This window comes from Excalfactoria chinensis, chromosome 5 (genome assembly GCF_039878825.1).
Source record: "Excalfactoria chinensis isolate bCotChi1 chromosome 5, bCotChi1.hap2, whole genome shotgun sequence".
Lineage (NCBI taxonomy): Eukaryota > Metazoa > Chordata > Aves > Galliformes > Phasianidae > Excalfactoria > Excalfactoria chinensis.
In genome coordinates, this window is record NC_092829.1 from 44,653,312 (window position 1) to 44,679,515 (window position 26,204).

General features: G+C 35.9%; 1 protein-coding gene across 4 annotated transcripts in view; it reads left to right on the forward strand.

Annotated features, from left to right (window-relative positions):
- The window catches only part of SHANK2 (SH3 and multiple ankyrin repeat domains 2), a 292,208-nt gene that overhangs the window by 42,651 nt on the left and 223,353 nt on the right, over positions 1–26,204 (forward strand). For 3 of the 4 annotated variants that reach the window (XM_072339251.1, XM_072339252.1, XM_072339254.1), the window contains one exon: positions 17,399–17,449. The exons of the other annotated variant lie outside the window; for it this stretch is intronic. In XM_072339251.1, the coding sequence (XP_072195352.1) occupies positions 17,399–17,449 (51 nt within the window). The remainder of the gene's footprint in view (positions 1–17,398; positions 17,450–26,204) is intronic. 4 annotated transcript variants of the gene reach the window in all.

The window sequence follows — 26,204 nt, forward strand, 5'->3', positions numbered from 1 at the left end:
AGCCTGATGATTAATCCACTTTTTTTATGTTTTTATTTTGATTTTGAGAACCTTTTTAGCACTTTTGATTTTCATAAATCAGATGTCTGCAGAATACTTCTCGCATTAAGAGAAATCATACCAAGGAAGATAAAAGCAGAAACAAGAAAGGGCAGCAAATCAAAAGACTTAAACATCTACAAACTGTCAGTAGCGCACTACAACTAGTTCTAATTTTAGCTCATGCTACTTAATAGAAGAAAAAGGGACACAAACATGTATTACAGCCCTGTGTATTTGTTATTTGAAGAGAAGCAACATTAACCTGTTTCATATGCTATTGGGCATTTTAACACAGAAAGGGGATTAATAGTAGTGTAATCAGGATAGCAGTGGTACTGAGATCCTCATTGCCCACATTTTAAATGCTTATTTTGGGTGGACTGCCATAATCCTGTAATCCTGCGTTTGTTTTTGTAGTTTATTTTAAATGTTATCATTAATCTTAATATCTATTAATTAAATTACTAATATTCCTCATATTCATGCGAAGATTTTTTTTGACCTTAATTACTTCTGAAATCAGTTTCAACCAAATACTAAGTGGTCTGCAATAAATTTGTTGCTTTTATTTGTGTTTTTTTGTTTTTTTGTTTGTTTTTTTAGAGAGTTACAAGAAACGGAATGTCAGATGCTCAGGCTTGGTAGGCAGGAGCAAACAAATTGGAAAACTGGGAATTGTTATCTCTTAATGTAATTACATACTGAAATGTAGGACAGAGCTTGAAATCTTTCTGTAGTTTTCTTTTTCCCTTTGATCACAGGTAAATTGTTTTCTGCATATTCATTAGCACAAAATAGTGTGGTAGTTGTTCAGTTTTATTTCAAAGTTTAAATCTTATTTTCAGAAGTGGATCATTCTTTTTGGCTTTTGAACTTCAGTGTAGTTTGATGCATATTAAAATATTTGTTGTTTATATGGGGTTTGTAGATCAGAGCTTCTAATCTGTCTGATACGAAACTGCAGGCAAAGCAGAGTACTGTAGAGTACTAGCATTACTTGGTCATAGCCTGTGATTTCTGATGCTTTTTCTTAAGTTCTGAGCAGGAAAGTGAGGACAGAAATCATAGAATCACCAAATGATGTGTAACAGCTGAGGTAGGTACTGTAGGTTTCAGAATGCTGTGGTCTGGTTTTGTAAACCACACCAGAGTGTGTCCTTGCTACATATCTGTTAGGTAATAATTGCCACAGCTGTTCATATTAGAGTTATTTGAGATAAGCAAGAAGTGACTTGTGTTGGAGCAGAAAAACTGTCAGAGGAATCTTGAGCTATCTTGAATACTAGTGGTGTCACTAGTTTTCTTTTCATGCGAGGGCTTTGTGGTCTGAACAGTGAGTGATGGTCACACAGTGCTGGCTGGCTTATCTGCATCTTCCCTTGTGGAGAACTCAGGGAAGATGGCACAGGAGGGATGAAGAGGTGGTACAAGTTTGAGTCTTGTCCCATTTGTTATGACCCAAGTAGTTGGAAATATATTCTCCAAGCCTGGCTTCTAGCTAGCTCCTAGTCTGCCAGCCTGATGAGAAAATGTGGAGAAATGGTGTTCGCCTTCTCTGCTCCCTCCAGGCTGGGATTAGCAGTTTGGAAACTGTGGCTTGCTTATTTATTTATTTGTTTATTTATGTATAACATATCTGCATGCTGTTTCATTCTAGAGCAGGATCCCTTCTTCAACACTGTTTTAATTTATTTTATTTTGCTTTTTAATATCCTTCACTGGTTTGAAGCTTCTGAAGTAGTGTAATGGGAAATAAAATCATAGGCTACATGGAGAACTAATGTAAGCTGATGAATTCAAAGTCAAGACGAATAGTATTGATCATATTATGCTAAGGGAAAAAAGGAAGAAAGCCTTAAAACATAATGAGAAAGAAAAATGATTTGAGAGTATACCAATAATAATTGTATACAATTATAATTGTTCTGTCTGGAGATAAAAGAGGAATGTATTTTTGGATATCAAGCATTATTAAATGGACAAGAGTAATTTCATTTTTACAAAAAGAATAGTAATCAAGTGGATTTTACTATCCTCAACAATTCTGGTGAAATACATTAAAGGGTAATTCCACTGAAGTAGATTGTCAGGTCAAGGATAATATTAGAAGAGGACAGCAATGCACATACCACAGAGCTCTCAAATGCTGAAGTTTTCAACTAGTGTTTCTGCCAAACTTGAACTTCTGATAATGATTTTTGTTATTCTCCATGAGTGAAATTCACCTCTGTGTTGGAAGTTACAGTTCTGTTATCACTGAAGTGCAGCACTAATTTGATGTGCTTGGCTGAATTGTTCCATATCATGGCCAGATCTTGTGCAAAACCCCCATGGCTCCTCTTGGAGGCACTAAAAGAGGGAAGTGAGCAAACCGTCCCTTGTGAACCCAGCTTTCCCAGCCATTCTTCCAGATAAAAATAAGTATATTATCTTATGTTACCCTGGGATACCTTTGGAGGCAAGACCAGAGTATGTCAAATTAGGCTTAGAGAATATAAGAAGGAAATACTTTTGAGTTTCTATGGGATGTGAAATTTGTTCAGTGATTTCTGACTCAATTTTATAGTGATCATAGATTCTAAAGCTGAAAGAAGTTCCATGTGATCATGCAGTCTGACCTTCTCCATAGTACAGAGTACAGAATTTGTATAAGCTAACTCCTGCATTAACTGAATTATAACTAAAAAATTTGTCTTGTCTATAACCTGTAATAATGAATAGATAGGGTTTGGAAAATTGGATCTGAATCTTGCTGTCTGATACTTTTGGATCCATTTGTGAATTGTTCTAGAATTGATAACTCCTTCAATAAACAGATGTTTCTTGTTTCTAATAATGGTTGTACCAGCTGGACCTTTACTCTAGCTCAGATTTCTTGACTCTTCTGCATCCTGTTACCATATTTCAATGGTGTTTCTTGTTTGTTTGCTTTTTTTTTTTTTTTTTTTTTTTTTTTTTTTTTTTTTTTAATTGACTGCCTTAAAACCACTCTGTTTAGCAATAGCAACAAGGAACTGAACTAAATTTGAATGAAAGTCTAAATAGAATATAATAAATTATCATTGAATTGGTGGGGGTTTTGATTGCTGTTTGATCAGTATTACCTTAATTTTAATTGTCTTGGTACTCATTTATCTCAGGATCCATTCAAATCTGTACCCCAAGACTTTCTGTAATTGTGTGGTTTTAGGAGAGTTTATCCTTTGGATCAGTATGTTTTAACCACTGTATCTAAGTAGAGATAAAACAGGAGTATGGATAGCAACACCCACTTCAGTATATCAGAAGGCCCAGTGCTAGTAAGATGAGGCACAGAGTGTTCACTGCAGCTGTAAGATATGCTGCAGCCAAATAAGGAATAACACAGAAGGCAAATTGTTTAAGTGTTGTACAGAGAGCTCTAGTATTCCTGAAAAAAATTATTTTCTTGAGATCACTTTTCAGCATGAGCAAGAACTCTCTAAAGTTATGTCACTACATAGGATTTCAAACAATTAAGCTGTGAAGCCAGGTCAAAAATACATGCACGCCATGTTTTGTTGCTGTGTGACAGATGGCAGCAGAGGGGTAGTCTGACAAGATGGCATCTGACATGGAAGTGAGCATGAAGTAAAGGTGCGTCACTGAATTCCTCTGTGGCACCCACTGACATTCATTGACACTTGCTGAATATTTATGGAGACCAACCATAATGTGTGGATGGGAGCACACTGATGTAGTGGGTGGTGCGTTTCAGCAGTGGTGACAGCAATGTGAAAGAAGTCACAGTCCGGATGGCCATGCACAGCATCACAGCATGAAATTGTTTCAATCAATTTATCTGCATGAATTAGTGGATTAGGACTAGAAGACCATGTGCAGAGCTGAATATCAGCTTCAGTGCCTTGGAAATGATGGTGGTAATGCTGGAATATTGCAATGCTTGTACATGGTGGGTTCCATGAGTGCTCACACATGGACAGAAAGTACATCATATGCAAGTTTGTCAGGATGTATTGAACCTATATGAGGATGAAGGTGGCAGCTGGCTTCGTTATCAGTAATGAGATGTGGTATCACCACTATAAACTGGAGCCAAAAAGCACTGTGTGAATTCCTCAACAAAGAAAAATTTCACAATGAAGCCCTCAGGGAGTAAAATGAAGTGCACTGTCTTGCGGGATAGCAAGGGTGTGATCCTTCTGGATTTCCATGAATCCAGACAAACCATCAACTCTGACTGCTACATCACAATGCTGTCTATGCTGAAGGGTAGAATTTTCAGTGTTAGGCCAGGGGAGAAGACAACCTTGCTCTTGCAACACAGTAACACTTTGCTCTTGCAACACAATAATACTTTGCTCTTGCAACACAATAACACTAGGCCACATACCAGTCTGAAGGGTGTGAACAACTTTGCCAATCTTGGCTGTACTGTCCTACCACACATACCGCATAGTAAGGGTTCAGTGTCTTCTGACTTCCATATTTTCAGGCCAATGAAAGATGGGCTGCATGAGTAGAATTTTTCTAGCAACATCGTGATCACAGCAGCAGCGAAGCAGTGGGTCACATAGCTGATGTGCAATTTTACAAACACGGTGTGTAGGCTACTGCTTATTGCTTGTGTAAATGCGTAGTTAATGTTCTGTTGAAGAATAAAATTTTGTAACTGATGATTAGCTCTATCAAATTCTGTTATTGTGCTTACTGTATCTGTTGTAGTTTCCATAAGAATAAATGGGAGGCATTAATTTCAGAGCACCCTATGCAAACATGTGCACAGTCCTGTGGTTTTCTATTTCTCCTAAAGAATATTCCTGTATTTCCTATAGTTTACACAGAGTTGGACTGAAAAATAAAAGAGGAGAAAAAACATAAATTAGGTGTAATGTACATCTTTATGATGAGGACTTCTTCACGTGCCTTTTTATGAACCAGTTATTTCCTTTCCATAATGAGACTACCAGTAGAATGCAAACTTAAGGCCATAGACACTAATGTTTATCAATTTTGAAAAATATAACCTTTTTGTATGCCAGTGTAAACGTTCATCATTATGTTATTGAAATAATCAGGTTCAGTATGACTCCTGCTTGGAAAGAGAAATATATTCCATGGAATATTTGAATTTGATTAAGAATAGCCTTCCGAATGCAGAAGCAACTTGGTTCAATTTCCATGCAAAACAACTCACTAAGCATTTGTATGAGCTTTAGTGATTGGCAAGGATGATATTTTTCTTTTCAAATGGTTCAAATAACTGTTTCAAGCTTGAGTTTTCAGTAATTGCTAATATCTTCCATTCTGAACAGATTCAGTACACTTCATTGACTTGGAGCTTCTCTTTCTATTATGCTAAATTTATGTAACTTTACCAACATTTCAGTTAAGCACAGTGCTTTTCTTCCAAATAAGATTATTTATCAAAATTAAATTCCTGTTATGTTTTCCATTCCATATACAGTGGTTTGGCAATTTGCTTTAAGAACCTAGGCTTCACTGAAGAAATTTGTTTTAATATATTATGAATAACCTGATTTTAATATCATGTTATTAATGTCAGAATTTCAAGGAAAACTGATCTTGTAGTATACAGCCTCTCTTTAAAAGGAAGAGAAGACCATTTGTTGTCAAATTACAGATTAAACTTGATAAAGGGATAGGCTTTGAAGCACGCTGCTTCATAATGAGTGTAATATTTCACACTGTATTTCACACTGCTCACAATATTTCTCACTGTTGCTGTTACTCTGTTTATATCTCAATCTCATAGGCTGGTGTTCCTGTGTCTATGTTGACAGCCTTCTCTTTGGAGTTCTCAACGAGCTATATCTTTTTTCAGTCAAGTTTTTGTCATACTAGGGAAAATACCTTCTGAATAAACATTTCCTGAATATTCAAACCAGATCTCCTTCAGAATCCCAAGGCAGTTGAAACTATCTGAAATTTTAATGATGTTTCACCTCTATTTTAATGAGATGTTGTTTGGGAATTTCCCCCTACCCCCTCTCTCCCTTTTTATTTTTAATTTTAATTATTATTATTATTATTATTTTCAATCCTGAAGAGTACTAATTCAGTAAGACACCTGATTTTGTCTGGTTTACTGGTTTTGTTTCTCTCTAGTAACACATGATAGTCCTAAAAGAACATGTTTATTATTTCTTGCCCCAACTTCATTTTTAACTATGTAAGGCAAATTGTTCTTGTGTTATCTGACTTTTTGTGTTTTCAGGTGTAGTTGAAAATATAAATAATTTCATAACATAATAATATACAACAGAATTTATGGAGGGCCCTTATTGAAGGGTGTCAGTTTTTAATTCCTCCAATTTAGCCAATTGGACATAGGTTTTGTTTTCTACACTACCTCCCTCTGCATTGTGTGCATACTATGAATGTATGCGTAGATTTAAATACAGATGAATAACGCAGTTAGGGATTAAGCTTATTGGTGTAATTTTTGTGCAGCACTTCTTTTTGCTTATTCCCTGATGCTTGAACAGGCATCTTCCATTTGGTTAGTCTCCTACAGTCTGCCTGGGGCAGTGTGGTTTACACGTGCTGCATAGCCTTGGAACCATGCTGCTGTGCAGCAAGATTGTTTCTCAGGGAATCCCTAAATTGTAAATTTTTCCCTTAACTTTTTATGTGCCCTACCAATTACATGATCAGATTTTAAAGTCAAAAGACTATTTTCTGCACTATCTTCTACATAATGTTGCTGAAATAATTGTTCAGTCAATTAAAATACCATCTTAACTCAGAAAAGCTAGCAAGAGAGTGAGTATGAGAAAGTGTAATTAGATGCAGTCCGTTTTGAATGAAAGCAAAAGAAGATTTTATTACACTGAAGAAGCAGGGAGAGATGACAACCTTACAATTGCATTATTTATATAAGTGTAGGGGTATTTCTTTTTTGTTTTTATTTATATATATTTCTGTTAACTCCGGTAGATTAGGACTTCAGTACATTAGCCTATCTAATGGGACTCCAGTACACTACCAACTATCACTGTAGCTTGTTTCTTTCTCAGAAACAAGAAAACTGTGAAAGTTGTCTGGCCTTATTATTTCCTTCCAATGTGCGTTCTCTTATGAAAACAAAGTACTATTTGATAAGTTTTCTTTCTTTATATACAATCTTCTGTATTGCAGCATTTCCTGTTTGGTAAACTGGTTCTTACATCTGTTTGGAATACCATACAATCATCAGAGTTGGAAGGGACCTTTAAAGATCATCTAATCCAACTCCCCTGCAGTGAACAGGGACATCCGCAGCTAGATCAGGCTGCTCAGAGCCTGGTACAGCCTATCTGTGATAGTGAAATTAAACATGAAGTCTGTGGTGTGTTTTCACTTTTAAATGTACCTTGTCAAATGTATAATTTAACACATCATTTATTTATCCTGAAGAAATTATTTGTTGCTGCTGAAAAACCCTTCCAAGCACAGACTACCAGCTTGCTGATTTGTTCTTTGAATCTCTCATTCATTTTTTTCTAATCTAACATCCAGCCACGAGTATTTCTAGCATTTCTGGGAGTGCAGACACTGTCTTGACCTCAGAGAGTGGTAAAGCAGACTGACATAATTGTTTTTATGTGTGCTATGTGTCACATTCCTGCAAATGAGAGCCTCCACAGTCCCCATCCCACCTAAGTGTGTTATATACTATGTATTACACTCTGATCCCAGCTCAGTGTCTTTCTCACTGCCTTCAAAAAGAGGCACTCCCTGCTATTTCTCCACGTAACAATTGTCCAGGCTTCTGGGGTTATATGATGCAAGAAATCGTGTGGCCACAAGTCCATAGTATATTTTTTATGTTAGCTTGAATTTATCTTTTGAGGATTTAGCTTTTTATTTCAGGTCAAAGCATGGCTTATCTTGCCAGATTCATTAACACTCTTGAGAGTGCCAGAGCTCTATTTTTGCTGTGCATATCAAGTGTGTCTAGTTTCTTGTGGCCTATTTTTACATATTTCTTCTTCTATGACTAGGAAAAGCTATGGCAGAGAACAAATGAATGAGAATAGCCAGAGAAAATGGCTATGATATTATTATGGGAAAATACAGGGGAGGATATATTTGTGAGATTCTATCTCTGAGAGGTCATGGAATTAAAATTGAAGAAAACAGTGAGTATGGAAACAAAATAAAAAAGCAGAATATTACATTCTGATAGCCCTATTTCAGGAAAGGATCTAATATTTCAAAATAATTCTCTGAAAAATGTTTTTAGGTCTTTGAATAAAGGTTCTATGACACTAGCAGCTAAAAATTTTTCTCAGTTATTCATCAGTATTCCAGGGTGTCTATTTATCATTCAGCGTTAAGCTGTTATCTGTGCAAAGGGATGAGATACTCTCCCAGGAGAAGACATACATTGTAATGGAGAGTGGGGCCTAACTCAACAGACCTCTATGTTAAAAATGCACTATTAGCTAGGTGCAAGGGAATTGGTATGGAGGAAAGCTCTACTCCTTTGTGCATAAGCCTACATCTAGTACAGGAAATCTGATACTGTCATGGTAAGAGCTGGAATTCTGCTATGCAATAGTTTATATACATTTGATGTTCATGGGTTGTAAACCAACTGAGATCCTCTTGTGCTGACTTGGTGTAGAGCAGCACAGCAACTGATGTTCCCTAACAGTTCAGAATAAATTCCTAGGACTAAGCTAATCAGACCATTTTAATGTTCTCTGGAGATCCCTTGGACTTCTGGGCACTCATCTTGTCCCCTCAGTTCTCTCTAGATGATACATACTTGTATGATAAATGTTGAATCCTGGCCTGAACCACTGGTTGAGCACCTGTGAAAAGGACCCAGTCAGTTCTGGGAGCACAGGTGAAGGCAATTCAGCTGCGTGACTGGAAGGGATGCAGCCTGGCTGTACCTCTCTTAGACCTCATTTAAGGGCTGACTGCCATGGGGAAGCATCTTCTGTAGATCCCTCCTTGATGAAGCTTTTCCCTGCAAACCTGGGATCTTCTGATACGGCTGAACAGTCTTCTTCCCTTCCTTTGTAGCACTTCTCTGTGATGCTGGTTTTCCTGTTATCATACCTTCGTTGTAATGCCTTTCTCATCATATTGCTCTTTCCACTTGCTACAATACCTAATACTGTTGTTGAGCACTGGACACTGAGCACCTAGGGCTGTGCTCCCTATGTATCTCAGTGTTGTATTTATTTATTTATTTATTTTTCTTTTCCTGCTTGATACAAAACTAAAACTTTGCTTATGTTTATCATGAGAGATAAACACCAGAAATTGGCAGAAAACTCTCAAGGTGTTATTTGAAATACTTGAGCCTGAATATTGTGAGTGCTTAAATGTTGTGTTGCAGATACTGGCTGAGGTTTCCCTGTTTTATAATGGTATTGTCTGCTAGACATAAATTGATAGTTTGACTGTCCTCCAAGAAAAGGTTACGTTAGGAGAAATAAGGAATTACAATCACTTGTAGAATGTGTTCACCTTGCATTGGATGCATGGGCTTCTATGCATTAGAAGTCTTGTGATGTGTGTTTTGGAGCTCAGCAATTAAAAAATAGCTGAGGACATCCCAAGAGTCCGGTGACATTCTACCTTTATAATCTATGCTTAGGACAGAGTATTTTTTTCTTTTGACCCATTACCTTAACGGTGTATATTCAGGCATCTTACTAAGCAATGTATGCACTACCTTCAGTATGAAGATAACCAAAAGAGACAGCAAAATTCAAGAACTAATGTAACACTGTTTATTTCAATTAAATAGAAGCAAACTTGTATGAGCTGAATTACTAATGTAGAAAATACTTTGGACATTAAGGCACAGAACTGTATTTTTCTCCATGTCATAAACAATGTACCATGTGGTAATCACTCTTCTTCAAGCCATCTGATTTGTATTGAAAAGGACAATGAAATATATGGTTTTAAAATGTATATTTTGAGATAGTTACATATCCATTTGTAAATGCTATAGAATAAGGGTGATGTTATTTTGAAACTCTCCATCATTTATTCAGCAAACTAAAAAGTTTGTAAGAAAAAGCTCGCTGTTTGCTTGAGAACCTCAAAACAGGAAACAATGAAAGAATCTGATGCTTTAAAATATCTAAGATTCATTCACACTGAAACAAACTCCAATAATTAATTTGATGTGATATTTATTGAATCACTCTTCTTGACTTCTGGGCATGTTTTAAATCCAAAATCTGCTGAAATCAACTTTTTGTTTTACTAGGTTGTATGCAAGGGTAGTACACACATTTTTCTTACTCTTGTTGGATGGTGAAAGGTTTGTCATCTTATTTATTGCCAAAAACTGAAGTTTGGGCCAGTTTACCTCCAAAGCTAGTGGGGGTTTTTCTACACATGCCTGTGAGAAAGGCTTTTTATTTATGAAGTGAGAGAAGATCTAGTAGAGTCAGAATTCCAGTGGCTTAGCTGTGCTTTTGATCTTTCTGTGGAGTACAGGTGTTCTATTAGAAAGTACACTTCAAAAGTGATTTCTTGGCAAATGTGAATTACTCAATTGAACATAATTTTTCATCCGTCTGAACATTTACAGTGGAGTACTGAATAGATTTTTTTTTTGGTCATTATTTACATATGGCCAGAACTTAACATCATTTTTTTTTTGTTTTTTTTTCCTCATTAACTTCATTTTCCTATTAAAAAATAAAGTTACAGGATTATTTAAAAACAAACAAACAAACAAACAAACAAAAAACCCCCCAAAACTAAGAACAAAATAAATGTAAGGATTTGAAGGCTGTGCTTCTCCACTGTGCAGAACTGCAACCTAGAAGCATGGAGGAAGGCCTGTTGTTGCAAAGGCTGGGGCCAAGCAGAGGTGCTGAACACAGAGGGCCTGTGCTGGAGATGTGCAGGTTGCCATGGTGGCAGCTCCCTGCTCTGAATGCTGAGACACAGCAACCCCAGAATGGCAGTGACCACTTTCCTGCAGCAGAGACCTGGGATTTTCTGTGTCCTGGGCGCTGTCCTTTTTGTGAAGCTGTTTGTGTTTCTGTTTTCCAGCCATGGCTGCTTCTAAATAATCCCCAGTAGGAGTGGCACAGTAGCTGTGCCAGCTGAGGAGGTCAATTTTCACGTGTCTAAACTCTGTTATGCAAGTAACAGATCGTGTTCTGCATTAAAGAAGTGTAAATCTTGATGCAATCCACATAATTTATTACGGATTTAGTCTAGTGCCTTATCTTAGGGTGTGTTCGAGTTTCTGCTTTGAGAAGGAAAAAGACAAAATCTACTAAGTCGGTTGCTGGCAGCAAGTGAGCTACAGCAAATGCAATCTAGAGAATATCTGTGTTCTTTGCAGATTAAAAAGAAAAAAAAAAAATCTGCTTCACTTTGGGTTTACATCTTTCATCTAGAGTGGAAAAAAAAATGGAGCAAGTTGGAAGTAAAGAGTTGTTCAAAACCAAAGAATTCCCATCTTGTTACATATAGTGTTTGGTAATGGCGTATTCTTGATAAATGAAAATAAAACTGTAGTGTACTGTAGTGTATCCAAACAGCACAGATGTTTTTACTGATACAGTGCTATATGCAGATTAAAATCTAAAATAATTAGATTAATACTAGGTTCATATATGGTAGCAATTATGCTGGTTTCTGAAAAAGAAAGTTAAAATGACATAAGATTTGAATATAGCTTTTATAGATTATACCAGCATATGGCTGAGACACTGTTACCATCCCTATCACAACAGGCTCTAATTTTAGAATGAGAATGTCCTTTATTGGTTACAGTGAAATTGTGGTGTTTTTTTTTTTTCCCATATTGAGAAAAGTAAAGTGTGGGCTTTTTTTTTTTGTTTGCAGTGTTTTAATAATCATGTTGAAGTCCATTGAGCTTTGTAGTAGCTCAAAAGAAATAGGAAAACAGTGAGTCATTAAAATAGCTGCTCTAGAAGATTAGATTTTTTATTCTGGTTGAATTGCTTCCAAGTGCTAAGGAAAAGTCAACCCAGTATCATATTGTGTTAAAGAAGTCTCAGAATTTTGGCAGGATTTTACTTCTGGATTTTTTTTTTTTTTTCTTTCTTGGTAAATGCTCCTAAAATTTGACTTCAGGAATACCGAAGTAATTCATGCTACATGAGAGGTACCAAGAAAAGACTGTATAATTTGGACATATTGATACTGGGAGGTGCTATTGCAATATCCCTGACCGTAAGTGAACATCAGTACTAAAAAAAGGTGGTATTCTGAAGTCATGTGTAAGTCCTTGTCACCTGAAATCTGTTTTTTCTGAGTTATAGTGAGCACGGCTACTTGAAAGAGTGAAATGTTCAGGTCCAGAATTTATTTTATGGGATGTCAGGCTAGATGCAGTCATTGGAGTTATTGCAAAAAAAACCCAGTACAATCCAATGCTCTGTGACTTAACTTCTTAATACAGATTTGTAGATGTGGGGCCAGCACCCCTAAATGCATCTCATAAGAGCTGTGTAGCTTTTATGAGATATGTATAAAATTATACTGTCCTCTTTCAAAAAGCTTTCATACTTTTATGCAAAATATCACTTTATAGGTTGCTCATTTCTGATGTGGCAAGATACGAACAGATATTTAAAAGAAAAAAACACACCCAGATCAGTTAGTTAAACCTTTTTCTATGATCAGTTAAAAATTATTTTCTGCAAAGGTGGACGTATTTTGATTGCATAAAACTGAACACGCACAGGTTAGAGTCACACATATAAAGTAAAGCCATTATGATATATATATATATATATATATATATATATATATATATTTCCCTTTTTTTCCCTCTAGAGGAAAATCACAGCAAAAAGCAGTGACCCAAAAGAGGCTTGTTATCAAAAGTTCTCTGTTCTCTGCGTTTCCATGTACTTAAGATTTTATCTTTTAAGGTATACAGATTTGGGATAAAATCAGTACAGTTTGCACATGAAGAGAGGTGTCAGTTCTGAAGTATTTGGCAAAATACTTGGGTGTATATTTTGTCCCTCTTTTTTCTAGAATGCCACTGCTTTGTGTCCTGGAATAGGAACAGAAGCACCAGAGATCTGAATTATCCAATCTAAATGAATAATCAAATAGGGATTTTGAGTATATGACTACAGTGTGCTAGTTTTGGTTGATTTCAAACTTACGGGTTACTTTTAGCAAATAATTTATCTATACATTTGTAGACAATTTAATATAACCTTATAGTGAATTCGTCATGCTTAAAGTATTCACGCTCTTGGGAACTGGAGGTTAATGTTGTTTGAGGATGTGTTTGTGCTTGGGCTTCCTAGGGAGATGCAAAGGGAGATCTCTGACCAGAAATCAAGGCGGCACTGTGAGAGTAGAATTTCAGTCTAGATTTATGTGAACACTAAAACTCTATTGGTAATTTCCATAAAGTGACAGCCTTGCTCTTTTCTTTCTGACTTTGGTTCCTATTTCTCCTTGCTAAATTGTGTCTCCATGGATGGCTGCTTGCTGAGTCAATACAGCGTAGATGTCACACTCCAGAAAGGAATTATGACTGAAGTACAGGAAAATGAGTTGCTAGTGTAACATTATGTCAGTAGTGTTTCTAACCATGTAAAGGATGATGTGACTTAAGATACTAGCCAATTTCTTACTGAAAAACTATTTCATCTTGAATTCCAGGCGGATGTCGTTATTAGTCTTATTTCCTCTTTTTTTTCTCTCTTTGGTAAAAGAATACTTCTATCATGTGATGTCTACCAATTAGGATTTTTTTTTATCATCTTAGATTTTCTGTCAGTCAAATATATAACTGAAAGGATTGCAATGGTAATTTTTTTTTTTTTTTTTTTTTTTGGCATTCAGAGTAAGGCATATTTGATTTTTATTTCTTGTTTGACATTCTTGTTGGACAAAAAGTTTTCATCCATAATCTGGCACTCTGAAATTTTGTGAGATCAAAGCCCAGCTTGCAAGCAGGATTTTTGAGTTCAACTGATTGTCGATATAAATAAGTAGGTGATTAAAGATAGAATATATATATATTTTTTTTTTAACATGAAACTGTCTTGACTGCAAAATAAACATCAATTCACATTTAACTGAAGTTTTTTTCGCTATGCATCTCTGGGGAAAAAATACAAGCAGTATAATGATTGCCCTTTAAACCAGAGGCATTAGAACTATTAGGTTCTGATAAAGAACATGAATGCATGGGGTTTACAGTGTCCTGAATATGCATCAATGATAATAAATTCAGGTTCATGGAAATACTTTGCAATATAATGTTTATGTAAATGTCACTGAAAATTTGTCCAAGGTGATTTGTGTAAAGTTGCAGAAATTATACATGCCTCTACTGTTTACATTAAATAAGTAGTCAGAGCTTCTTAGCAGACCTTTCATTTCTCACTGTGGTTTAAAAATGAGTTTTATTTCTGATCTCTTTTTAGTGTATGTTCTCCTAAACAGATGTAGTAAAATAATGAAATAATTGTTATGGATCATAACATAAAATCTCACTGAAGCTTCCTATTGAAGATAAAGATGGTGTGAGCAATAACTTTTATAAAACACTTTTTCAGTGAAGGTTTAAGTTTGTTTTTGTGCTTGACTACTGTATTGCCAGTCAGATAAAGAATGAAAATAAACTATGAATTATAGTCAGTGCTAAAGCAAACAAAGGCTTTTAATATACAAGTCAGTTTTTCTCTGCTGTGTGCTAAAGGATCTGCCTCTATGGATGTGAAGGGAGAAACGGCTTGACAGTAAATGAAACATGGTCACGGGTCTGTGCTTTAGCTGTCATTTTAGAAGTGGCTCATTGGCAGGTTAAGCTACATCAAGTACCCACAGCCAGGAGTGGGGCTGCAATGATCTGGGTGACTCCTGCAAGCTCCAGGCTTCCGTTGTGGAGGAGTTGTGAGTTCAGAAAAGGCTGTGAATGATCCACATTCTTAACTGCTTTCCCTTGATTTACATTTGATTCTGAACTGCTTAACCACCGGTGGATTATTTCAATTTTCCTGGTGAATAATGCATAAGGGTATATAAGTGGATGTTCCCTGGCTGAGTGGGCTGCAGATGAAAAGTGTCAGCTCCTTTGCAGCATTAATGTGTGATTTTTTTTTTTTTTCCCTCAGGTTAAGGCTGTAGAGAACCTAGATACTCTTTTCTTTTTTTTTTTCCCTGACAACTCCTACAAATGCCAAAATATTGGCAATGTTTGCTTTTTCTCTTCTTTCCCATTTGAATACCTGTTATTACAGTGAAAAAAGTCAGTTGCCAATTTTCCATTATGATTTTGTTTTCCTCGGGACTCCCCTTCAAAATTTCAGTCCTACATTGTTGTACCTGCTGCTTAAGCTTTCTGAAAACTGACAGGAACAAGAATGTCTTTGTTTCTCTACCTCAAAGGTTAATTTGTTTTACTGGTTCAGACAAATTTGATCTGCTCCCTTCTTATACCTCCTTATTCATCAGTATGCTCCCTCAAAGGATTACTGGGGTATCTATCCCACCAGCAACCCTGAGGCACAGATTCAAGTGATTTTTTTGCATAAATGTGCAATGTTTGACACATCTAGATTTGAACACAGTGAATCCTGTAGTAATTGATGTAACACTTACTGTCACCCATGGTGCACTTGTGGGAAAATGTCTACAAATTTTCCCTGACCAGTTGGATATCTTAATGTATCCTCGTGTCAGTCCCTGAAGTAGGCAGAAAAGATCAAAACTTGGGTTATGTCTAACACTGGTAATTTTACATATTAGAATGCTGGAAAATTAAAGCAAAGCCACTGTTCTTGTTTGCTTGTGTTTAGGCTTAAATTTACAGGACATCTATTTGGGTTCATAATTTGGTCTCTAAAATGTCAAAACTCTGGAACTTACACTAAACCATTCTAAGCCATTCTAAACCAAGTGTTTAATCAAAGTCATAGAATCATAGAATCTCTCAGGTTGGAAAAGACCTTAAAGATCATTGAGTCCAACCATGACCTAACCACAGTACCCTTACTAATAACCCTCCACTAAATCATGTCTTTGAGCACCACATCCAAATGTTGTTTAAACACAGTCAGGGATGGTGACTCAACCACCTCCCTGGGGTGCTATTCCAGTGCTTAACAGCCCTTTCTCTAAAGAAGTGTTTCCTAATATCCAACCTAAACTTACCCTGGCACAACTTAAGGCCATTTCTCCTCATCCTGTCACCAGTGAGAAGAGACCAGCCCTGTTTTTGCTGTAAGCACCTTTCAGATATTGGAAGAGAACAGTAAGGTCTCCCCTCAGCCTCCTTTTCCTCAGACTAAACAGTACCTCAGTGTCCTTTCTGTACTAAGAACTACTCAAATATGTCATCTGAAGGCTTCCAAGGATGTGTATGATGTATCAGTTATCTTGGATATGATTCCTTTTTGAGAGGGATTAGAAAAAACTTCCTAAAATGTGAGATCATGCTACTGAAACAAACAGGCCTATGAAATGCAACTCTTCAAAATTTCCCAAGCATTGTTTGAATTTAGACATCCAGACATGGTGAGCACACTATAAAGTGTAAAATGTTAAGCTAAGTTTAGCCTGATTGAAAACATTGAAAATTTAATTGTTGAGATTATATAGTGAATACATGAAAGTATTGTGCAAATGTTTGAAGAACAGCTCAGCTTTAAGAGTGATGACAACAGAACTCCTTAAGTATTCTAAAACAGTCCTAAGAGTACTCTGTAAACTTTTCTAGTATTTGATGAAGAAATGCTGAAATTGGTAGTGAAAGATCTGGTGAAAATGCACAGTGATTTTTGACTAGTGTCAGATCATATGAGTTCTCAAAACGTATACAAAGAGTAATAGAGAGGCAAAAGAGGAAAAAGTGTGAAAAGAGGAGAATTAAGTTTGAAATAATTACAAAAAATGCTATAAAAGCCATGTGTGATCTCTGTGATGGGAGAGCTATGATTCCAAGGGGTGTGACATGATGGTTAGTGATGGAGACTTGTCCACAGCTGTGGAAATTAGTCCCTAGCTTTCACATGTGGAATTCAGTCCATTGCAGGTGAAGCAGGTTTTCTCATTGTTCCAGTCTTGTGAATCTTATATCATCATCTTTCTGCTGTCCATAATTGCTTTCAACACTCTTCATTACCTTCTATTACCTCATTTATCATTATGTCATTTTTGTCATCTCATTTCATGTGCAAAGTGACAGGGACAGAAGAGTGGAAGAAGTGAGAACTCAGTTCCACATCTCCTCTAACTGTCTATTTTGCTCATCTTTTGATTTTTCAAATCACGTCATAAGATCTTGACTTACCTAACCTTCAGCTTTCTAATTTTTCCTCTTAAAATCTAATTCTGATGCCTAACTTTTTGATGTTGCCTTCATTCCTTCCCCTTCTGAAAGGATCCTGCTTCTCATATCCAAGTAGAAGTCCCAGGAATCTGTTGCTATCAGGTAAGGGTTCAACCACAGTAATTTTTCTGTTTGGGGATAATGGTAGAGATATTTGATTTAAAATATATATATATATATATTTCTTTTACTCCCAATGAAGTAAAGTTAACAAAACACATATGTATTTTAGGAGCTTAGGAAATACTTCAAAAATCACTATTCTGTTATCTTGAGCCTGTTTCTGTTGTTAGTAGGTGGTTGGAACTGAGGGTATATGTAAGCAATATGGAACGTTTATATTTTCAAGGAAAATTAATACAAATTCTGCCTGATCTCACAGACTTGTTGCAAATGGCCTTTCAGCATAAGATCTATATATAGGAGTAAGCTCTATGTGCTCCTGTTTACCTTTATTCCTGGAAAAGCCAGTAAGCATGCAGCAGAAAAAGGGCAGCACTTAGTTTGTAAATTTCAGCTTAAAAATTAGATGCTATATGATGGGGACCAAATTATCATTTAATAAGCTAGTGTGCAGAACAGTATGTCTCTTGGAAGAGATTCTACTAGGCAGTAAGATGGTTTTAAACTTCATAACTGCAGATTAAATTGTACAAGAATTAGGGCAGGCCTTGCATCATTCTCAGTTTATCTGTCTTTTGTTCACTACAGAAGGAATGAAATGTTTTGATGCATTTTGGGTTGTTTTTTCTTATTTTTTTGTTTGTTTTTGTTTTTATTTGCATGAAAACCTCAAAGATTATTGTTTGATTTTTGATATTTTTGATGGGTAATAAATAGGATACTAACTATGTGTAAATATTTTCATAAATATATATAGGTTTGTGTTGTTTTGATTTTGTTTGTTTTTCTTACAGATTTCTTTTAATAAAATGTTTATACCTTTATCTGTACTGATATGTTACATTATAATTTGTTTTAGTATATCGATGTTTTAATGTGGTTTGCAATTCAGTTGTTAATAGGAAAACCCTAGATTTCATCAGACAACATTGGCTGGACCATTTTTAGTGTATTAAAAGAATAGCTGCTTCAAAGCCACTGAAAATTGGGCATAAAGGTTCTAATATCCTGACTTTGGAATCTGAGCCAATGGCCTAGGTGTGACATGGAGGTCTGTGAGGTATCTGGGTGATTATTGCAGAGTTCCAAAAATTCTGCAAAGTAGAAGAATGCTTCTACCAGATATGAACTCAAAATTACCAAATGTATTAATGTAACACTTTAATCAAAAGCAGTTCGGTCAACCAAATCTTACATAAAGATTTTTTCTAGTTTGTCTACAGTGTATTTGTCTGTGGACACATATATACAGCTGAGTATATGCATATCCTTTTTAGCCGTTTTAGTGTGAGAAAGTTCTCAACATTTTGAAATGAAATGCTTCAAATATTTTAGCAAACAAAGTATTTCATTTTCTCAGTGTGTTTTCTATTATAAGAAATATAAGCTGATTATCATCTTAGGCAAATTTTGATTGTGATCTGTCATTTATCTCATTGTGGATCACAGTTTTGGTGATGGACATGACTAGTAGTTTAACACTGGGTCAAAGGAATGGTATTCAGAATTTAAAGGTGTTGCAGTAACAAAAAAGCCACAGTCACAGTCACAGTCAAAATAAATTGTGTATGTCACCTTTTTACTGCAGTAGTATTTGTCTTCTGTATTATGAGGAAAATTTGAAGATAAGTACATCAAGTCTTGGTGAGAAGCATACAATTAGAATACATTTATTATGATCTTTTATCATTGCTTTGTCTCAAAGGATGAAAAAATGTACTCGATGAGCTAGTTGTACATTGCTATAAGAAGTAGTTGGTATGTAGATTGGCATTTATAAAAACTGCCTCTCATTGGTAATACTGATGTAGTTGACAGCTTGGAGTTTGACTCAACAATGTCAACCAAGTTAGAGCTGCTTAGAAATTCATTTAGTTTGGATGAGAGTTCAGCATCAGGAAAGTCAGAGCTTTTATGACAATATTTGATGATCTTCTGTAGAATGGGTTGAGTAGGAAGGGATAATTAAGGGATAATTAAAGGCCATCTAGTTCAATTCCCCTGCAAATTCCCCTACAGCTGGATCAGGTTACTCAGAGTCTCATAGAGCCTGATCTTGAATGTCTCCAAGGATAGGGCATCCACCACATCTCTGGGCAATATGTTCCAGTACCTTCCCATCTTCCTTATACCCAGTCTAAATTTCCCTTCCTTTATTGAAACTATTTTCCCTTGTTCTATCACAACAGACCCTGTCTGTCTCCTTACTTATAATCTCACTTTAGGTTCTGAAAGGCTGCTCTCAGGTCTCCTGAGAGTCTTCCCTTCATTTGCTCACTGTTCCCCTTCAGACTCTGTTCTGCAGTCAGATATCCTTTTATATGTATATTAGTTTAGTCAAAATGATGGTGTGCTGTGGTGTAACATTAATGTTCTAAGATTCTTCTCCTAAGCCTTAGCTAAAATATAGGAATTCTCAATGCAGTTACACTGGGTTCTGTTATTCTTGATTTAAAGCTATAATGTAGGAACTTCAGAGGTTTTTTTTTCTAATTATTTTTTATTTTTATTTAAACTTGGATTACAGGTTGTCAGAATCAAATTGTGCTATGTTTTCTTCCATGGTTACAGCCTTTGTAATGAAATGTATAGATGTACCATGTACTGTTTTTATTAGAAGCTGGAAATTATCTTGAACTGCTTAGTTTTATGCCATTTTCTTTATTCTTGTCAGAATCTGCCATGACAGTTGCTTAACAAAAAATTCATACCTTAGAGGGTCTTAATTCTGCTCTGTCTTTATCAGATAAGGTGTTTGTAAATACACAGTATGGAGTGAGCATCTTACATGCCCTATATAAGGGGGCACTGAGAGTTGATCTAATTCTAAACCAATGAATATGCAACTGAAGAGAAACTTATAGAAAGTATTTTGTTTTTAGTAAGAATAGTTTTGAAAAGGAAATGCCCCACTGGGTTGTAAAACTGTTAAGCAAAACTACCAGTCCTGATTCTGCTAGTTCATGTCTCGATATTTTTGGGGTCATTCAGACTCAACTGTCGGGCCATTCCTTAAGCCCAGCGAGCTCCCAGAACAGTGACTCTTACATCAGCACATTTTGCTCCAGGAGGCATAGAGCCAGAGTGTGTCTGAATTGTGTCCATCATCCAGGCATTCCTGCATGATGCTAGGAAAAGCCCATGAGGGAAATCTGGGTCAACAAGAGCTGCTGTAATGCAACCCCAAAACCAAGGAGCTCAAAACTTGCCTAAAGTTGATTTTGTATGGTTCTTTTCAATGTAGCTCTCAGGATGTTCTTAATAAATTAAATAAGAAAGATGAGCTTTTCAGATGCTAAGGAAGGCATGGTTTCATAACTAATCATTTGAGCAATTTGGAACACTAGATAATCACAAATCATGTTTAGTTATTGAAAGCAAATGACAACTTTCCAGTAACAGCTTCAAAGCTGTTTGCTGCCTTCTGTATTTTCAGAGGCTTCTCACTATGTAGAAGGAGGGTTACACCAGGACACATCTTTTGATATCATCTGACATTATGCAGTGCACACATCACATTGCATCATCATTGAAATAAACACTGTTCTGATCATGTCTTTTCCTTCCATTAGAGCTTAATAACAAAAAATGAAATTGCACTTGAGACCAAATGAATTCCTACTAGTTTTTTTCCTTCTTCTTTGGTTTCAAATGCTAGATTGAGTTGAAAAAACATTATCTTTGCTGAAATCAGCAGTTCTAATGAACAGTTTTGAAGGTTCAAAGCTTTACCCTGTATAACTTCTAGATGTTTAGTTTTTCAAAATGTAACTGGAGAAATCAGATGAGCTGAAGATCTGGTATAGCACAGCAGCTAGATGAATGTTATTTTTCCAGCTTACTCTCCTGCTGCAGCATTTTGTGGGGGTGTTTTCATCCTGTGTAGCTTTTTGTGTCTCAACCATTTCCAGATTCTCCTGGGAGATTTTTTTTTTCACAATTCTAATGCCCATCATTGTCAAAATTTAAATCAGCAATGTATTGATGCAGTGAAAAGACATGATTGGGGTTGCCAAATTAGAGAAAAAATATATCAGACTCCTTCTTTCTTGATTGTCCTTTTATGCTCAAATAGAGGCAGAGTTCAGGTCAGCACCCAAGCCCTCACATGGTAACAGTAAGTCATATTGTGGTTCAAAGTCTATTTGTATACCTTTTTACCATTGTTTTGGTGTCATACTTTTTACTTTGTGTACTTCTCTCTCATCATATTTGCTTTTGTGTAATATCTGTAGGGAACTTCAGCACTGACTTGCACAGTAAAGCAGCATGTGTAAATTATTTAAAATAGGTATAGTCACTTCAGTGTGATTTAATAATTAAGAAACCCTTTTAAGAAAAAGGCAGCTCCACAGAGACCTTTGGATAAGTACTGCAAGCTCTCATTTGAGAACTAGTGGCTCTGACCAACAGCCCTGAAGTTTCTGGATTACCACGCAATTGTCAGCTGTGACAAAGATAGGGAGAGCCTCTCCAGCTGCCTGTAATCTCTGGTGTTTATGTTAACCATTTAATGAATGCTGCATTCTGACTTGCAGACTGAAGTTTAGGAATCCTTAGTGTCAGCAAACTTTAGAAGTCTGTCTCTTTTTCTTTTATAGGAATTTTTTATTTTTTATAAGTTAAATAAGTTCCTTTTGAGGCAGTTTTCTGGGAATGAGATGTTCAAAAATGAATAAAATATACCAGGTATGATCTTTTCATTATTTTAAGGGACTGTACTTCCCAGCCCTCTTATTGTGATGTTTAAGTATATGAAGATGCAGACTGAATGTCCTTTTTTGCTTCCTATTTATTTTACAAGTTCAGGACTAAAATATCATTGTAAGTTCAGATAGTTAAAATATTACCTGTCTTGCTTTTCCACTGTTCTCTTTTAAGGAATTGTTTGATAATGCAAATGGGTACAATAACTCGAATCTGTCACTTTAAATAAACAATATTTTATTAACGGATTGTTCTGTGTATCTACACATATATACACAGACAGCAAAGTGCTAGTGGTTTGATTTCCACATATATAACTATAAATATGTGTGAAACCCAGTGTAAAGTTAGCATTAAGCTTCACTTAGGAAACTATCCAGAGAAAGATATTGCCTGAGGATATTAAAAATATTTCATTTTCCTGAGAAAACAAAGTAGTTGCAATAGGATAGAAAAATTATCTAATGAAGGCTTTCCATAGATGCATACTACTGGATACAATTAGAATATTCAAGCCATGCTGCATATAAGTGTTGAATTTTTTGGGATACGTTTTTGAAATAAATTTCCTTAGTGTAGATCTAAATACTTTCCAAAAACAACAGCAATAAAAACCCAGTTATTTTCCTGTGGGGTACAATTTAATTGTTTTTTCTTTCCAGTCCTCCTAGAATACTGTGCAAATGAAGCATATTTGTTAAGTCAAGAAAGCTTTTAAACACCTGTGAGGAAAATTGAGGTCCTTTTGAATGCTGACTGTGATTTCTTTAAGGTATCAGATAGTATGAGTAATGATTTTATGTGTAGCAATATTATTATAAATCTAAGCAATAAGTCAAAGTTATGTTATAAATTTAATCACCTTTTTTCATCTTCTCACTTTGAAATGGAAGAACTTTTAAATACTGATGTTTGAATTATAACAGTGTCCAATTCTGAAAGTGCCCTTAGCATCACCCAGTAGCCAACCAAACACAGTTACTGACTCATGAAACGCTGTGGTGTCTGGGAGTTGTTTGGCTGTGTGAGATGCTTTGTGACCCATTGTAAACCTTCTAAAGAACAATCTCCCTTCAGTAGCATGTGGAAGAGCTGCAGATCTGTCTTTTCTCTTGCTTCTTCCCCTTGGGATTTTCTATGAGACAGCAATGTTTAACAGCCCTGATCCTTCCCCATATGTGTGCACTATGCTACCACTCCAAGTGTTCCTACATTGATACTGGTAAACATAATAATTTTGTAAACTACAGTTGAAAACTACACAAATAGGGTCTGAAAAATGTCAAGTCTTTATAGATACTGGATGCCTGATGGTGTAGAAAGGTATACTGTTTTGTATGATGTTTTTTTTAACTGGTTTTGTGCCTATCTTCTATTGAGGCATATCTTTTAGAATTCAGTGAAATGACATAAAAAATATGCTTTGTGGTAAATACACCATCAGTTAGCATCAGTGCATTTGTGATCATTTTCCACAATGTAGAGCACTGGGAAGCTTGGCATAGCCTGAAAATGAGTACAGATTTCTCAACTCAGAGTACTGTGAGTAAAGAATGGCTTAACTCTAGTGTAATGCTTGCCTTGATGCATCCTCCTGACTCTTCAAAAATCCTGGGTGAACCATTTTTCCCTTTATTTTTTGCTCTGGGAGAGGTGCAGAAATGCCAGAGTCCAAAATAATTCTGCTCTGTGCTTCATACATTCAGAAGGTGGTTATGCTGCTTAAGTTAAATACGTAGTACCTGTGCTCTTTTAATAATTTGTTTTAATGTCCTTTCAGCTTATTCTCTCAGCTTATGAACATTAATTTTTAATGTCTATTATTTAGTTATTAGTAAGATCCTTACTAATGCTTAATAAAAGTTTGTATGCTCTTGAATTGAAACAAAAACTGTTTTCTAAACTGTTTTCTTTTTCTCTCATACTTTTATTCTCCTAACAACCCTTAGGATCTCAGGGTCTTAGTTCTCCAGGTCATGTTTGAAGTCCCAGTAGTTATGCATGGCCTGTATGCATGTGAAAACTGATGCTTTCGATCATTCTGCTAATGGAATGAAAAACTTAAGAATGTGATCTTGCCACATGATTAGCATTCTTGCGTTCTCCTAAATTCTCTGTGACTTTCTAGCAAGCAGGTAGGTCACTCTGAAAGTAATGCCCCTTATTTATTTCCATGGAAACTGCAACAGATACAAAGAGCACAATAACACAATTTAATAGAACTGTTTCTCAGCTACAAAGCACTGTTTTTCTAGCATAGTCACTGTCATCATCTATGCGTTTTCACCAGTGATGAATGAGAGCCTACACGGTACATTCAGTATAGTCTGCACCAGTGGAATGGACCCACTGTTCTAGGGCTGCTGCGTTAGTGTTGTTGCTAGAAAAATACTACTCATGCAGTTTATCCCTCATCAGCCATTTTTCACAGTCTCCTTACTGAATTTTGTTCATTGCTGGAGCTGTGATGCAGTTTTCTGTCTGCCGGTTTTCTAAAGAGCCCATTCTGATGTTACCTTTTTGTCTTCTTAAGTGCTTATGGGATCAATTCATTACAGCTTATCCAATCTCTCTCCCTCTCTCTCTCTCTCTTTATCCTCCCTCTTTTCTCTCCTCTATTTTTATGCATGTTTTTTCTTTACAGTGTTTCCTGTAGTGAAGAACTGTTGCTTGTTGGGAGTTTTCTTCTCTTTTGTCACTGATTCTAAGCACCGCTGATAGTAGGAAGGCTCTGAAAATGCAGAATATTGGTAGATATGAAGTAATAATGTTGTAAAATCCCAAAAAGTAACCACCAGCCACAGAACTTCAGTCAGGAGATAGTTCAGTTTCCCCCTTTCTTCCTGTAAAGGAGAGTGGCAGAAAATAGATAAGAAAGTTCAATTGCCTTCACAGCCAAAGTTTTTTTCATGGCAATAGGATCCATAGCAACAATAGCCCTGACAGTTCAGATTTGTAACAAGCACAGATAAAAGTTAAGGTCTGTTGGTAAGGCTTAATTAGTAAGACTTTTAAAAATAAGATCCATACTAAGACAGATGAGAAGAAATAATCTGTTTCATTTGTGATGTTATTTACTGCTAACAACAGATATTTTCAGATAATTTGTCAATTACTGACCAGGATTTCTCATTTAATGTGTTCTAAAAAATCCAAACAAACTGTAAATGCTGTGTATTCTTGATCATGTGAGCTGAAAAAATAACAATGTAAAAGTCTGCCTATTGTTTTAGATTATGGAGTACAGCGTCAGTTAAAAATAAATTACTGGTTAATATTTTGAACCTCACCTACTGAAAATTTGACGACATTTGAATAATGAATGGAAGACTCATTGGGTTGTTCTGCTGTAGTTTTGCTCTGGAGAGTACACTTCACAGAGATTTCTGTCCATGGTTGTGAAGCTCTTTAGTTTTAGTCCACAGATTGTTCCACTTGCTTGATGGATCAAAGAAGCAAAAAAAATTTTTTTTTTTCTGTGTGTTTTGCTAGAATACATGACAGTGCTAGAGGTAGGGATAAACTGGTTTGCTCATTAAAGCTTTCTGATCAAAATGTGACCTGTGAATGTGATGGGCTGTGGAGAGCTATCTTGCAGCTTGTCTGGCTGGAAGGTACCAGGGCTGCATCCTGTTTGCCCCTTCCGGTTGTGTGCTTAAAGAAATCCATGATGATCGTTCATTGGAATGGGAAAGGGAGAGAAGAAGTTATCTACGCTTTTTTTTCTGCTACTTCTGAATACCTCTTGCACTTTTCTACTGTTCTACTGTTACTGTACTAGTAAGTTATTTTACTGTTTCTGTAGCTTTGGAGTGCCCCTCAATTTCATATTAATCAAGCATTCTTTTATTTCTTGACTGATATTTTAGTTTCACTATAGTTCACAGCAGAAGATATGCCACTCTTATTGGAACTAGAATTTAAGCAATTATTTCAGCAGTTTTATTTTCTGTTTATTCTTTAACTAAGAAGCTGTAGAGTAAAATATAATTTTCTTCTAAGTTAAGCCAATATCAGAACTCGGAGA